At 42.6% G+C, this 13,719-nt stretch overlaps 1 protein-coding gene across 9 annotated transcripts in view; it reads left to right on the top strand.

Moving 5' to 3' along the window:
* Positions 1-13,719, top strand: part of fryb (furry homolog b (Drosophila)) — a 41,036-nt gene that overhangs the window by 20,800 nt on the left and 6,517 nt on the right. For 2 of the 9 annotated variants that reach the window (XM_077546913.1, XM_077546915.1), the window contains exons 34-61: positions 6-96; positions 168-250; positions 412-562; positions 1,010-1,113; positions 1,550-1,641; positions 2,298-2,391; positions 2,468-2,687; positions 3,323-3,474; positions 3,776-3,963; positions 4,044-4,138; positions 4,545-4,743; positions 4,804-5,025; positions 5,230-5,428; positions 5,496-5,593; positions 6,541-6,711; positions 6,786-6,926; positions 7,114-7,299; positions 7,397-7,561; positions 8,434-8,508; positions 8,588-8,761; positions 9,394-9,402; positions 10,046-10,240; positions 11,175-11,315; positions 11,499-11,707; positions 12,342-12,546; positions 12,654-12,803; positions 12,877-12,975; positions 13,232-13,315. In XM_077546913.1, the coding sequence (XP_077403039.1) occupies positions 6-96; positions 168-250; positions 412-562; positions 1,010-1,113; positions 1,550-1,641; positions 2,298-2,391; positions 2,468-2,687; positions 3,323-3,474; positions 3,776-3,963; positions 4,044-4,138; positions 4,545-4,743; positions 4,804-5,025; positions 5,230-5,428; positions 5,496-5,593; positions 6,541-6,711; positions 6,786-6,926; positions 7,114-7,299; positions 7,397-7,561; positions 8,434-8,508; positions 8,588-8,761; positions 9,394-9,402; positions 10,046-10,240; positions 11,175-11,315; positions 11,499-11,707; positions 12,342-12,546; positions 12,654-12,803; positions 12,877-12,975; positions 13,232-13,315 (3,992 nt within the window). The remainder of the gene's footprint in view (positions 1-5; positions 97-167; positions 251-411; positions 563-1,009; positions 1,114-1,549; positions 1,642-2,297; positions 2,392-2,467; positions 2,688-3,322; positions 3,475-3,775; positions 3,964-4,043; positions 4,139-4,544; positions 4,744-4,803; positions 5,026-5,229; positions 5,429-5,495; positions 5,594-6,540; positions 6,712-6,785; positions 6,927-7,113; positions 7,300-7,396; positions 7,562-8,433; positions 8,509-8,587; positions 8,762-9,393; positions 9,403-10,045; positions 10,241-11,174; positions 11,316-11,498; positions 11,708-12,341; positions 12,547-12,653; positions 12,804-12,876; positions 12,976-13,231; positions 13,316-13,719) is intronic. The other 7 variants (XM_077546921.1, XM_077546919.1, XM_077546920.1 and 4 more) reach the window with 5 other exon arrangements.

Raw genomic sequence — 13,719 nt, 5'->3', positions numbered from 1 at the left:
TGTAGGTACCACCTCCAGCAGCAATACGGTGGTGGTCGGACAGGATAACCTGGCAGACACCGACGAAAGCAAAATGGTCAGGGAGAGTGAAGAGCGGTCAGTATAAATGTATTTATTTTTTAAATTCTGTACATGTCAGCATGATAATAACGGGTGTGTGTGTGGAGGTGTTACAGCAGGGCCAGGGCGCACAACAGGCTGGAGTCCCGATACAGCAACAGCTCCGGAGGTTCCTATGAGGATGAGAAAAGTTCGTAGTCTGCTTAGATCGCATCATATACACCCATCAGCTAATTTATTAGCTACACCTGTACAATCTCATGGCCACAAATACAAGAGCTTTATCAAACAAACGTAACTTTTGTCATTCTTTTTTTTTCTTTTTCTTTTTTTTAACAACGTTTCCCTCAGCTGACCCTCTCCCGCCATATGCCGCTTGGCTGGTGAGCGTCCTGGAGACGAACCGCCCTCAGCCGCTGCCCATGCCCATTAACGGCGGCTGCTGGGCGCCGCTGGTGGACTACCTGCCCGAGACCATCACGCCCAGAGGACCCCTGCACAGGTGCGGCTGAAAAAACTCTGGAATGAAACCCGGTCGGATGTTTGTTTCCGCTATGCGCGGAAGGAACGTCGCTTGGCGAGACGAAGGATCACTCGGGGATGGAAGCTGCTGTGTGCAATCTGTTTTGAAAATGCCAGTTGGGAATCAAATCAAAATATGCCATGAAAATGGTTCATTTCACATATTAGTACATTAAAAAAAAAGGTTTAACCCGCATTTAGCTTTAGGAAAAGTTTTATTTTTAAAACCAACACAAGGGTCAAGTATATGGGGCAAAAAAGTGATAAATATAATTTATTTTAATAATAAAATAATGATTCATTCACATATTATTTATTCTGGTCAATTAGTTCTTTATTACAAATAAAAGGTTATCAAAAATGAAACTTTGGATTTTGTATGTACAGTATTTGATAACTCACGTGTGTATTTATATATATTTTTTAGGTGTAACGTCGCCGTGATATTCATGACGGAAATGGTGGTGGATCACAGCGTGAGAGAAGATTGGGCTTTACACCTTCCCTTGCTGCTACATGCGCTCTTCTTGGGTACCAACACACACAAATTCCATCCAACTCTTATGTAATAACCTCACTGATAAGAAAAAAATGATTATCTTGAGTTGCATTGGTATTTGACAGTGACATCACTTGGTAGCCCGTCAGTGTACTTTTACGCTCCGATGCACAAACACACACGCAAAGACATGCACACATTGTGTTGTGCAGACAAATATTCTCAAAGCACTTGTCATGTCCTCACGCTTCTGACATCTCGCACGCACATATATACCTGCCTGCCATGTCATCATTTCTGCCGGCAAGAGGCCAGGACGCATATTTTTCACAATTTCGGAAGATGTGTCACAAAATGTAGCACGCATGTTCACCAGAAAAGTAATGCCGGGAAACATGCAAGCAGTCGGCCATTTTGGTTTGAGGTTGCAGTTTGTTGAATGTTTTTCTGTTTGTGTGTCATCATCAGGTCTGGACCACTACAGGCCGGAGGTCTACGAGCACAGCAAGCGCCTCCTACTGCACCTCCTCATAGCGCTGTCATGTAACAACAACTTCCAGGTGAGGGACTGAGGCCTTCTCCACCTCCTCTTCTTCGACCTCCCCAAAGGCTACTGCCGCCTTCTTTTCCTATTCTTCCTCTTCCACATTGTTTACTCCTCTTCCTCCTCCTCCTCCTCCTCTTGCACCTCCTCTTCTTCATCCGCTTACCCTGACGGCTTTTCCTCATCTTCCTTTTTCATCACTTCCTCTTGCTTACCTCTTTCCCCTCTTCCACTTCCTTCTCTTGCTCCTTCTCCTCTACCTCCTCCTCTTCATTCCCCTCTGCATCTTCCGTCCCCTCTTCTAGCTCCTCTCCACCTTTTCCTTTTCCTCATCCACCTCCTCTTACACTTCCTCCTTCTACTGTACTCCTTTTTCACTATCACTTCTTCCTTCTGTCACTCTTCCTCCTGGACTTCCTCCTCTTTTCCCCCTCCTCCTTCAGTGCCCTCCACCTACTCAACCCTCTTCTTCTTCCTCCCCTCCTCCTCTTCTTCCTCATCTTTATCCTACATCTGTTTCTCTTCTTGCCTCTTCTACCTTCTCTTCCTCTTCTTTTTTATACTCGTCCATCTTCTACGTCCTCTTCTTCCTTCTTCCCTCCTCCACCATCGCCTCTTCCACCTCTTCTTCCTGCTCCTCCTCCTCCTCCTTACACTGCTATCTCATTTCAGGTGATCGCCTCCGTATTGATGTTGACCAGAGAAAGCAGCGACAACAAGACCCTGACCATCAAGTCCAGCTACCACAGCGACCATCAGCACTCAAGTAAGACCCTCAATGTCCACCCACGGACCCCCTAGCCACAAACTACTAGCGACACATGCTCGTTTTCCTTGGATAGATGTGCCCGACTTCTTGAGGGAGTGCCAGGCGTCCCCCATGGCCGACTCGGGCCTCGGCTCCACGTCCAACTCGTCCTCAGCCAGCCTGGGCGGCGGCAGCACGGCGGGCAGCGTGGGCAACCTGCCCCTGGTCACACCAGACGACCTGGAGGACTTGGAGGACGTGTCGCACGAGACGGACGAGAAGACCAACAAACTTATTGAGTTTCTCTCCACGAGGTATACGCACAAAGCCCACTATCACTTTGAGTGTGTTTATTTATGATAATCTTGATAATGAATTTTTTTTTTTTTAAGAACACTTTTTTTATAGTAAAATGAGAAAATGAGGTCAGTAGAAGGAGTTTAATCCAGATTATAAATACAAATAATAAATTGTCAATTTGACCTGCAAGTTAAATTTACATTTTTATATGATTTTTTTTATATGGAATGGAAATTAAGGCAGTTGATTAAAGAAAATCATTATTTAAAAAAGAAAAGAAAATAAGCTGTAGAAGTAACATTATTTTTTGTATTTATTATCTCTTAAAAAAGACAAACAAAAGGCCAGCAGCAGAGTTGAATCATTCCCTTTTTTTAAAGAAAAGGAAGAAATGAGTTCAGTAGATTTGATTTATTAATTGGTCAGTACAACCTGCAAAAAAATTAAATAAATAAATCCAAAACACCTTAATTGGAAATAATCAAATGAGTCTTCTATTTGAAAAAGTAAAAATGAAATCTCTATTTTTTAGAAAAATTTTTTGGGGTGTCAATTTGACCCACCTCATAACATAACTGGGGGTATTAAAAGTGCATGAAGTTTACCTGAAGTAACGTGGTGTGTGGTGCAATTGGTGGCGGGTGTGCAGTGCCTGGAGTACTGTGTTGTTGTTGCTCAGAGCTTTGGGGCCACTGTGGGTGCACGAGGACATCACGCCCAAGAACCCAAACTCCAAGAGCACCGAGCAGCTCTCCAACTTCTTGCGCCACGTCATCTCCGTCTTCAAGGAGTCCAAGTCAGGTGAGGGTGGACGTTCTTTAACTTCACGATTACAATACAGAATTACATTTAACATTATGTTTATGTTTACAATGACATATTTATTAAATGTAGAATAAAAGAAGACAATAACAAAAATGAGGCAAGCAAAGAAAATTTTGTCCTCTTTTTTTTCATGGCATATTGGGCCCATGACACGACGATGGGTTAATGATGAGGTGTACGAAGAAACGTCAACTTTTTGCATCACATTTTAAAGCTTTTGCTTTTAACTGGTCAAGAAGTTTAATCCTGTTTTTAATAGCGGTGCCATATTGTGCAGACTTCCACCTGGAGCAGCAGCTGAGCGACGTGGCCCTGCAGACAGCGTTGTGCAGTTCATCCCGTCACTACGCCGGTCGCTCCTTTCAAATGTTCCGGGCGCTCAAGCAGCCGATAAACAACCACGCAGTGTCTGACCTGGTGTCTCGCCTTGTGGAGGTGGTGGGCGAGCATGGGGACGAGGTGCAGGTAAGGCCACACAACTCGCAAAACAAGCGAAAAACAGACTCGGACTGCTTTCCTTTTGTCATGAGATGTTTTTGTGTCAGGGCTATGTAATGGAGGTGCTGCTCACACTAGAATCGGTGGTGGTTAACCTGGCAGAATGTCTGAAGAACAGCGACCTCATGGCGGCGCTAACCAGGTTAACATCTTTTTCTTTATGTTGTATGAACAAAAGTCTATTGATAAAATGCTAACAGTTGGTATGCTGTACGGAAAGAGAAGAACCAATGGAAAGTGCTGGGGTTGCTCCTTCCAATGAGACTTGATCAAATGCTAACATGCTAACAGCTGGTATGCTTACACAGTGATTTTTAACATGTGAACAGCTGGTATAGCCTGCTGATATAAACCTAAGTAAAGGATTTCACACTTTGCCATGTAATTGGCTACAATTTCAAAATGGATAAATTTGACTTAACTGATGTCAAGATGACAAACTGAGTACCAAACTGAATTTCCCTCTTCCAGCTGCCAACTATTTTGAAATGAGTCTTGCTTAAACGCTAACATGCTATCAGTTGTAATGCCATTTGTAACCCTTCCAGGACGTCATCTCCTGACTTTGTGCTGAGCGACAAGCTGATGAACCGGAAGAGCACGGGTCAGCTTAACTTCCCCGGCCCGGGCTTGGCAGGTCTGTCGTCTCAGCGCCACCAACGCTCTTATTCGGTCCCCAAGAAGTTTGGCGAGTGTGGCTACCAGTCCAGTGACCCCCCTCGCAGTGCCACCCTGGACCGTATTCAGGTAAGACTTTTTTCTAGATTTTAACATTTAAAGTGGGTTAACATTACATAAATCTTTTAGGCCTGCCACAGTCACGGGCTGGCGCGGCTGGGTCGGAGCCCCGGGTCCTGCACGTCGTCAACCAATCGCATCGATCCCAGTGTCCTCTCGGACCCCGCCCATGTCTCGCACCCGTCCTCCATACTGGCCACCGTCTTCTGGGTGGCCGTCTCGCTCATGGAGTCGGACTTTGAATTTGAGTACCAGATGTCGCTACGCCTCGTGCACAAGCTATTGTCCAAGGTACGGAAATTACTCAACCAGTAATAGTGTTTTATCCCTTCTTTTTTTCCTTTTAAATATTCCATTTGACTCTCAACGTCAGAGAAGGTCTATACTTTTGATACTTAACAGGACCATTTATAACCTTAAACCAATAAATGGCTCTCCAAATGTCTTCTGAATGGATAGACACCTGAACACGTCTATCTCAACACTCTTTTTCAGGTGCCTTTGGACCGGGCAGAGAACCGCGAGCGTCTGGAGAAGCTCCAAGCTCAGCTAAGGTGGAGCGGCTTCTCCGGCATCCAGCAGCTCCTTCTAAAGGGCTTCACGTCCCAGGCCACATCTGACCTCACTCTGCAGCTCTTCTGCCAGCTCACGCCCGTGTCCCGCGTGCCTGTGGTAGACAGCTCGCAGTCTCTGGGTATGACTAAGTGCCATAACCTCGCATTGCTTCTGCCTGATGGTGCTAACCTGCGCTTGCCCTGCAGGTTTCCCGCTTAACGTGCTGTGTCTGCTGCCACACCTGGTGCAGCACTTTGGACACCCTACACAGTTCTGTAAGGAGAGTGCAGAGAGGATTGCACAGGTGAATTGGTATTTCATGTAAAGGTTTTCTGTGCATTTTTGCCCTTAATCAAAGTACAAACTGATTGGTAGCTCATTAAGAAGTTTTACCTTACTGCTTATTTTATATTTATATATATATATATATATATATATATATATATATATATATATATAGAAAATGTATATATATAAAATATATTTTTTTTTAGTAACAATAACTTTGTCTATAAAGGTACTGTTCAACAAAAACGTTTTTTCTTCTTTCATGACATACATTTTCTTGAAAAAACAAAAGTCAATTTTTCGAGATTTTTTTTTTGTTTTTCAAGAATAGTATTGTAATGTTTTTTTTTTTCCAGAATAAAATAAATTTTGGGGGGAGAGCAAGAATATTTTTTTTATATAATATCATATATCCACCTATCCATCCATCCATTTTCTTAACCGCTTGTCCTCGCAAGGGTCGCGGGGGGCGCTGGAGCCTATCCCAGCTGGCTTCGGGCAGTAGGCGGGGTACACCCTCAACTGGTTGCCAGCCAATCGCAGGAATATAATATAATATAATGTTTTTGGGGGGTTGAAAAAAGGCATGATCTATAAGAATAGTTGTACTCTTCCCCTAAAATATTTTTGACTTTCTTCAAGAAAAAGCTTCCCCCCCCCCCCCCAAAAAAAAAATGTGTGTGGGCAGGCTCAAGTAAGATCTCTTATTTTTTCAGGAGAAAAACATTAAAGTTGAGATCTTACAAGATGATAGTATTTTTTTCACGAATAAAGGCATAAAAATGTCCTATTTTTCAAGAAAAAAGTTGTATAAAAATAACCATATTTTTCAAGGAAAAAAAGTTGTAATCCTTTAAGATTAAAGTCTGATTTTCATTGGATCATCCCACTCTCTCTCTCTCTCTCTCTCTCTCTCTCTCTCTCTCTCTCTCTCTCTCTCTCTCTCTCTCTCTCTCTTGTCAGGTGTGTTTGATGGAGAAGAACACCAAGCTATCCCACCTGGCCCACGTGATGACACTATACAAGACACGCTCGTACACGCGAGACCCTTTCTCATGGGTCAGCGTAGTGTGTCGGTACCTCCACGAGGCCTTCTCTGACATCACGCTCAACATGGTCACCTACATGGCGGAGGTGCGGGTACTTTTTTTTTTTTTTTTTATGTCGACCAATGACGGTGCACTAATGCAAAATATTGTGTTGTGCAGCTCCTGGATAAAGGCCTTCCCAGCATGCAACAGTCCCTCCTGCAGATCATCTACTGCCTGCTCAGCCACATGGACCTGAGCACCGTGCACGTCAAGCAGTTCAATGCTGATGTCACCAAAACCATCGAAAAGTTTGTACAAGTGAGTCGCTACGTGTTTGTTTAAAAGACATATTTTTCAGTTTAAAATAGGTCAGTTTGACCTGCAACTTAACATTGGTGTTATTATACAATGTGTAGAGATGTATAAATCCAAAAATAATTTTAGACTATAATATAATTAAAAACATTTAGCAGAGGTTGGATGTAAAAATGGTGCCTTTGTACAGACGGTGCACTGGAAGGACGCCCTCAACATCCTGAAGCTTGTGGTGTCGCGCTCGGCCAGCCTGGTGCACCCGGCCTACGGCCATGCCCACGGCGACATCTCCAACCTGGAGGTGAGCCGAGTGTGGGACGGCTCGGCCAAGGCGCTGCCTGGGAAAACCCTGGAATTCACCTTCGACATCTCTGAGGTGGGGCAAGACATACGGCTGAGATTTCATTTTAAGGCCATATCGCCAAAACCCCCAAAGCCACCGGAACCCCGTCTTCACCGGCTTCTCCTCGCAGACGCCTGTGATCGGGCGGCGGTTTGACGCGCTCCAGGGCTCCGGCGTCAGGGAGGGTAAGGCCCGAGCCATGGCCGTCACTCGCAGCACCTCCTCCACCTCGTCAGGGTCCAACTCCAACACCATCCTGGTTCCCGTCAGCTGGAGGCAACCGCAATCTTCTCAGGTCGTGCTATGTGCTAACAAAAGTCATATTTTTCACACACACCCCAAAAAAATCAAGAGTACAGTTGTATTTATCAAGAACAAGACAAATAAGTATTTTTCAAGAGTCTTACTTTTCAAGAGAAGGATTTCAACAAAAAAATATTTTCAAGAATTTCAGGATATTTTATATTGGTAAAAAGTCACGAAAATCTATAGATCTACAGAATATATATATATATATATATATATATATATATATATATATATATATATATATATATATATATATATATATATACTTTCACTTTGAGATATCTCTTGAAATGTAAAGTTACAAATACAATTTATTATTATTATTATTAATATTATTGTTATTATTATTATAAATCTATCAGAGAATAAGATGAGTATTGTGTTTTTAAAAAAGATCAAGTTTTTCCAGATTTTTTTTTAAATATATTTTTTCCAAGCACGATGGTATTATTTTTCTGCCGGGGGGGGGATGTTTTTACATATATATTATTTTCTAACAAAAATTATTAGTCTAACAAAAATAACATATTTCAAGGTGCAATATTACATGGAAAAATCATTTTAAAAACAGTTTTTTTCCCAAAGAATCTGCATATTTTTTTCAAGAAAGGGGTATTTTTTAAAGCATTTTTACTAACAAAATAATACAAAAATAAAGTTTTGATTTTCAAGAAACAGTGCAAAATGTGCTCCACAGGGTGCAGTCCAGCTGTAGCTTGGGAATGGCTGAACTCACTAGTTAAGATTGACTTTGTTTTGTTAAATTGGTCCTTAAAATCTCACTTTTTTTTCATCAGACTATGACACTATGTACCCTTTGCAGATTCTTTACTTTCAAAGTTCCGTCTCTCCTTTTAGAAGCGGACCAGAGAAAAGCTGGTAAATGTTCTTTCTCTGTGTGGCCAAGAGGTTGGTCTGACGAAGAACCCATCGGTAAGCTGCCACACTTTCCTCTGGAACGATGGAGAACGCGTACAAGTACAAAAATTGCTTATTTTTTTGTTGCCACCAGGTGATCTTCTCGTCCTGTGGCGACCTGGACATGATGATGGAAGTGCGCGAGAGCGGCGTGTCGTCGGAAGAGGGCGGCACCAGGGAGGACACGCTGGATGACACCGCCAGCGAGCAGCAGTTCAGGGTTTTCAGAGACTTTGACTTCCTGGATGTGGAGCTGGAGGACGGAGAGGTGAGACCGCGTTTGTTCTGTCTTAACCTCTGTTGTTTTCTTGTCAAGCTTTATTGGGGACAGAATTCTACTTTTTGGAGAAAAAGTATGTTTTTATGAAAATCTTTTCTTTGTATTTAGTGAAAAATATTCAAAAACATATTTTTTCAAGATTTGTATCGTTCTAATATTGTAAAAATATGCAACATTGTATAAAAGCCCATACTTTTATCAGTTTAAAGTTGTATTTTTAGAGTAAAAAGATGATGGGAATTAAGTAAGAAAAAAAATGTTGAGGTGAAAAAATTTACATTCATGTCTGGAGATAAAAATATTTTTGAGACAAAAATGTGCAATATTCCAAGAGTAAAGTTCAAGAAAAAATATCAGTATTATTATGCGAAGTCATAATATTACTTCAGTTTGGCTCTGATACTCTTGTGCTTCATCAAGTTTTTGTTGGTGGACCCCTTAAAAACATAAATAGTTTTTTTTCTCGAGTTCTTAGAGATTTTGTTTGTGTGTGTGTGTGTGTGTGTGTGTGTGTGTGTGTGTGTGTGCGCGCGCGTGTGTGTGTGTGTGTTTGTGTGTGTGTGTCTCTCTCTCTCTGTCTGTCTAACTGAGTGTCTCATTTTCTCCCCCGTGCTGCCCAGGAGCTCCAGGTAAGTTTTCCTCACAATCAGCATCTACATGCGCTTTTCCTCACACAGCTGTGGTGGTGTTTCTAGCTCCTTTGCCAATGTCGTTGTTGTTCAGAGGTGGGGGACGTGCGTCACATTAGTCTGACTTAAATTGCCATCATTGAGGACTGGCTACTTGCTTGGCTAAACTTCTGAAACCTTAACTTGAATTTGACTTGAATTCCAGTAAGTCTCGAAAAAAATTAAATAAATATTTGATATATCTTCATGGGACAACGATGGAGAAATGACTACAAAGTCATCAGTGTTGAATACCAGTGTACATTTACCATCCCCTCAATGTAACTTTACATACTGATAATTATGTCGAAAGCGATGACAACAAAAGTGAGTACACCCGAAAGTGAAACTGCCCAAATTGGGCCCAATTGATCGTTAGTGTTACAAGGCTCGAGACTTGCTTATGACTTTCTCCCACCTCTGTTGGTGTTGTCGCTTGGCGGTTGAACAAACCAACGTGTCGGCGTTGTGAACGCAAATCTTAATACCCGCTTCTCATCCGGCACACATCGTCGTGACGCAACGCCGTCTACTCGTGACATTCACCGCCATCACCGCTCCTCCCCTCCCCGCCGGCCGCTGTTTTTGTGTGCGTTCCCTGCAGGGCGAGACGGTGGACAACTTCAACTGGGGCGTGCGGCGCCGATCCCTGGACAGCACCGAGCTGGGCGACCTGCTGGAGGAGAGCCAACATTCGGGCAGCACGCCCAGCCTGGGACACGAAGACCCCCACGATTCCGAGGAGTCCTCCGAGGAAGAGGAGTCCTCTACCAGCCGCAGCCTTTCGCATTCGCAGCTGGTGTGTAGCACCCGCTACCGCAACGCCGCACTGCATCAGTCAATATGCTTTACGGAATAAATAAAGCATCGTCAATAGGGATCAAACCCTGACATAAATAACAAAAATCCACGATTAACTGGCGCCCCTGTTAAAAAGTTTATACTTGCCTATAGATGCCACAAGATGGTATCAAAGCACTACCTTTATCTAAATAAAACTCCTCAACCTAGTTCAATAGAGCAATGCTTTTGTCCAAATGAAGATCAAACTGTCACTCTATTTAGCATGGTTACTTCACACCAAGATGGGGACAAAGCACTACTTTTGTCTAAATAAAGGTCCTCAACTAACTTCAAGCGTCGAGATGTTACAAGATGGCGTCAAAGCCCTATTTTTGTCTAAATGAAGCTCCTTTTCTCACTTCAACATAGCTCTTTTGCACCAAAATGGCAGCAAAGCGCTACTTTTGTCTAAATGATGCTACTCAAAATGAGTTCCTGGCAACACAATGGCGCAAGATGGTGCTTTGCTGAACACAAAAACAGCAAATAATAAATAGTTTTTACGCAAATAACAGTGGATAGTTTCCCCTAAAAAAAAAAAAGCAAAGTTTTTAGAGCAATGATAGGATAAAACTTTTTATCGTAGGTTGTTTTTTTGTTTTTTTTGCATTTGCTGCAACTCCATTTTAAATATTAAAAATCTAGATTAAAAAGTAGAATACAACTTCTTTTTACTCTACATTTTAAATGATTTCATTTCATCAAAACGGCCCCTACTGTCCCATTGTTTAAAAAAATATATAAAAACTAGTATTTTTAACAATGTACGCATATATATTATATTATAGCATATCTTGAATCCAGTGCCGTGTTATTCCCAATATTTTGGTTATAGGCTGCATCGTGGTACAATTGTTAATTTGTCTGACATTCCCAATTTTCCCCTCCAGACAAATCCATCCCCGTCAGACGAAACCAACCACACGGACTCTCTGTCCACGTCGTACGACACGTCCGCCGACCCGCAGTCCTTCGGCGCCACCACGCCAGGACAGGGGGCGCTGCTGCACGACCACCTTAGCGGTCTTCACGTAAGAATCGGCACAATCACACGCATTGCAGGGCTTCTCAAACTTTTGGGAGGGTTAGAATTGCATATGCAAAAATGTCGGCAAAGCATTACTTTTGATTAAGTATGGCCTGACACTTGTTTGAGAACCACTGACGTACAGTATCTTAAGTTTCTTTGAATGCATTGATGGTTTCCCGAGCAGGCGAGAGCATGCGGTGATGATGAAGACACCCAGGCTCAGGATGACGAGCTGTCACTGAGCACTAACGAGCTTCCCGCCGGCTCGGACTGCGGCGAGAGTTTTACCTTGGAGCTGCCAGGGCAAGCGCAGGCCCGGACGCCTCATCTGGACCGCCGGCTCGACTACTGCCAACCACCGCTTGACTTTCTAGACCCAAACAGTCTGCCCAGGTCAAGATGATGAAAATTTAATTTGGGTTATTTTATTTTTTTCTTCATTTTGTTACAAATGAGTATCTTTATATATTTTTTTATTTGCCCCAAAAATAATTTGCAAAATTTTAATACGTCTTTTTAAATAATCTTTTAAGTTACAGGTCTTATATATATATATATATATATATATATATATATATATATATATATATAAATGGTTTTTTTTCCCTGTCGAAACCTGTTTTTGGGCTAAAACTCCTGTTCATTTACATTCAGTTTTTTTCTTCCTTTTGTTATAAAAGTGTCTTTATTTATTTTTAAGTTTGCCCAATTTTAATGGCTTTTTAAACAACCTTTCAGGTTGCAGGTCAGTTTCTAATTTAAAAAATGTGAAGAAAAAAAAATTCAAACAGAACTGAGATGAAAATGAATTTTTTTGCTCTTTATAAAAATTGACCTGTCAAAATCTGGATTATTTCGATACTTTTTTTTTTTTTAGGCTAAAACTTCTGTTAGCCTTATTTTTGTTATTATACTGTACACACATGTATAAAGTTTTGTGGGCGGGTTTTGTGATGATTTCACGTTTTGTCTCACCCGTGTAGAAGCTATCCAACTGAAATCTTGTTTCTCGTCACCGCGACGACAGGTTACGTGACGACGTGGACGACCTGGAGGATTTGGGCTTCCCGCCACCGCCGTCGCCATTTTTCTCCGCCATCTTGGCCGCCTTCCAGCCGGCCGTGTGCGATGATGCCGAGGAGGCGTGGCGCTGTCACGTCAACCAGCTGGTGACCGACTCGGACGGCTCATGCGCCGTCTACACCTTCCAAGTCTTCTCGTCGCTCTTCAGGGTGAGGCCTCCGGAATGTTGCCAGGGTTTTTCCTGCCTCAAAATGAGACAGCATTCAAAGCGGAGATTTGCCGCCTTTCGAAGTCTTCGTCACCTCTTCCTCTCCAGAACCTCCAAGGGAAGTTCTGCACCCTGACCACAGACGTGGCCTCCTACCTGGGCGAGGGACTGAGGGGGATCGGCTCCAAGTTCCTCAAGTCATCTCAGATGCTGACCACCTGCTCCGACTGCCCAACGATATACATCGATGCCGACACCGTGAGTCGTCCGCACGCGCGAGCGGCCCATCGGGTCGCTTGTGGACTCTGGGCTCACATCTCATACGTTTTAGATCATGTCTTACGGCCTCCTGGAGAAGATGAAGTTCAGCGCGCTAGAGCTGCAGGAGTACCTGGACACTTACAACACAAAAGAGGACTCGGCTGTCACGGTAACAATCGCAAGGAACTTTAGGAGTGTTGGGACCTTAGGAATTGTTTTTTAAATATACGCCTGGCTTTGTTTATTTACACAATCTTAAAAGAAAATACAAATATGGCAGCAAAAAAATCAAATGAATACAACCCATGTGAATTTGAGGTAGAAATCCATTACGGGCTTATCAAGACCCCACTTAAGAATTATAAACTAACATTTAAATAACAAAAATATATTTTTGGGGCGTAATATATTGATGTGTTTTTCAGTGGCTCCGCAGCTGCAAGGACACTTTTCCCAGGTGCCCCGGTGACAACGTCGTCACCTGCCAGCCTGGAGACTCCGAGGAGAAAGTAGGGAACTCTTTGTCTACTCCCTGTTCCCACTTCCTGTTTGTGGTTGGCTTTGTTTAATAACTTTAAAGGGCATATTCTGCATTTTATTTTTGAGAGTTCCAAGGTCTTGTAACAATGTCTGTTGAGGGATCAAGAATTATAAACATATTTTATTTATTTATTATAATTTCTTAGCCACCATATTACCACACAAATGTGTGGCGCATGACATGACCAAACATCAATATTCCTTACCCACTTTGACAATTTAGCCAAACAATATTATTTATCAGAAGCTAACACTAGCATATGCTAACACTGCAGTGCTACGTACCTTTAACCTTACTGTAATGTTAGTTTCCAAAAATGCATAATATGTCTCCTTTAAGAGCTTTGACAACAGACAAAAAAATATGCTGACT

This window comes from Vanacampus margaritifer, chromosome 16 (assembly GCF_051991255.1).
Source record: "Vanacampus margaritifer isolate UIUO_Vmar chromosome 16, RoL_Vmar_1.0, whole genome shotgun sequence".
Classification (NCBI taxonomy): Eukaryota; Metazoa; Chordata; class Actinopteri; order Syngnathiformes; family Syngnathidae; genus Vanacampus; species Vanacampus margaritifer.
This window is presented reverse-complemented; position numbering and strand designations above follow the sequence as displayed.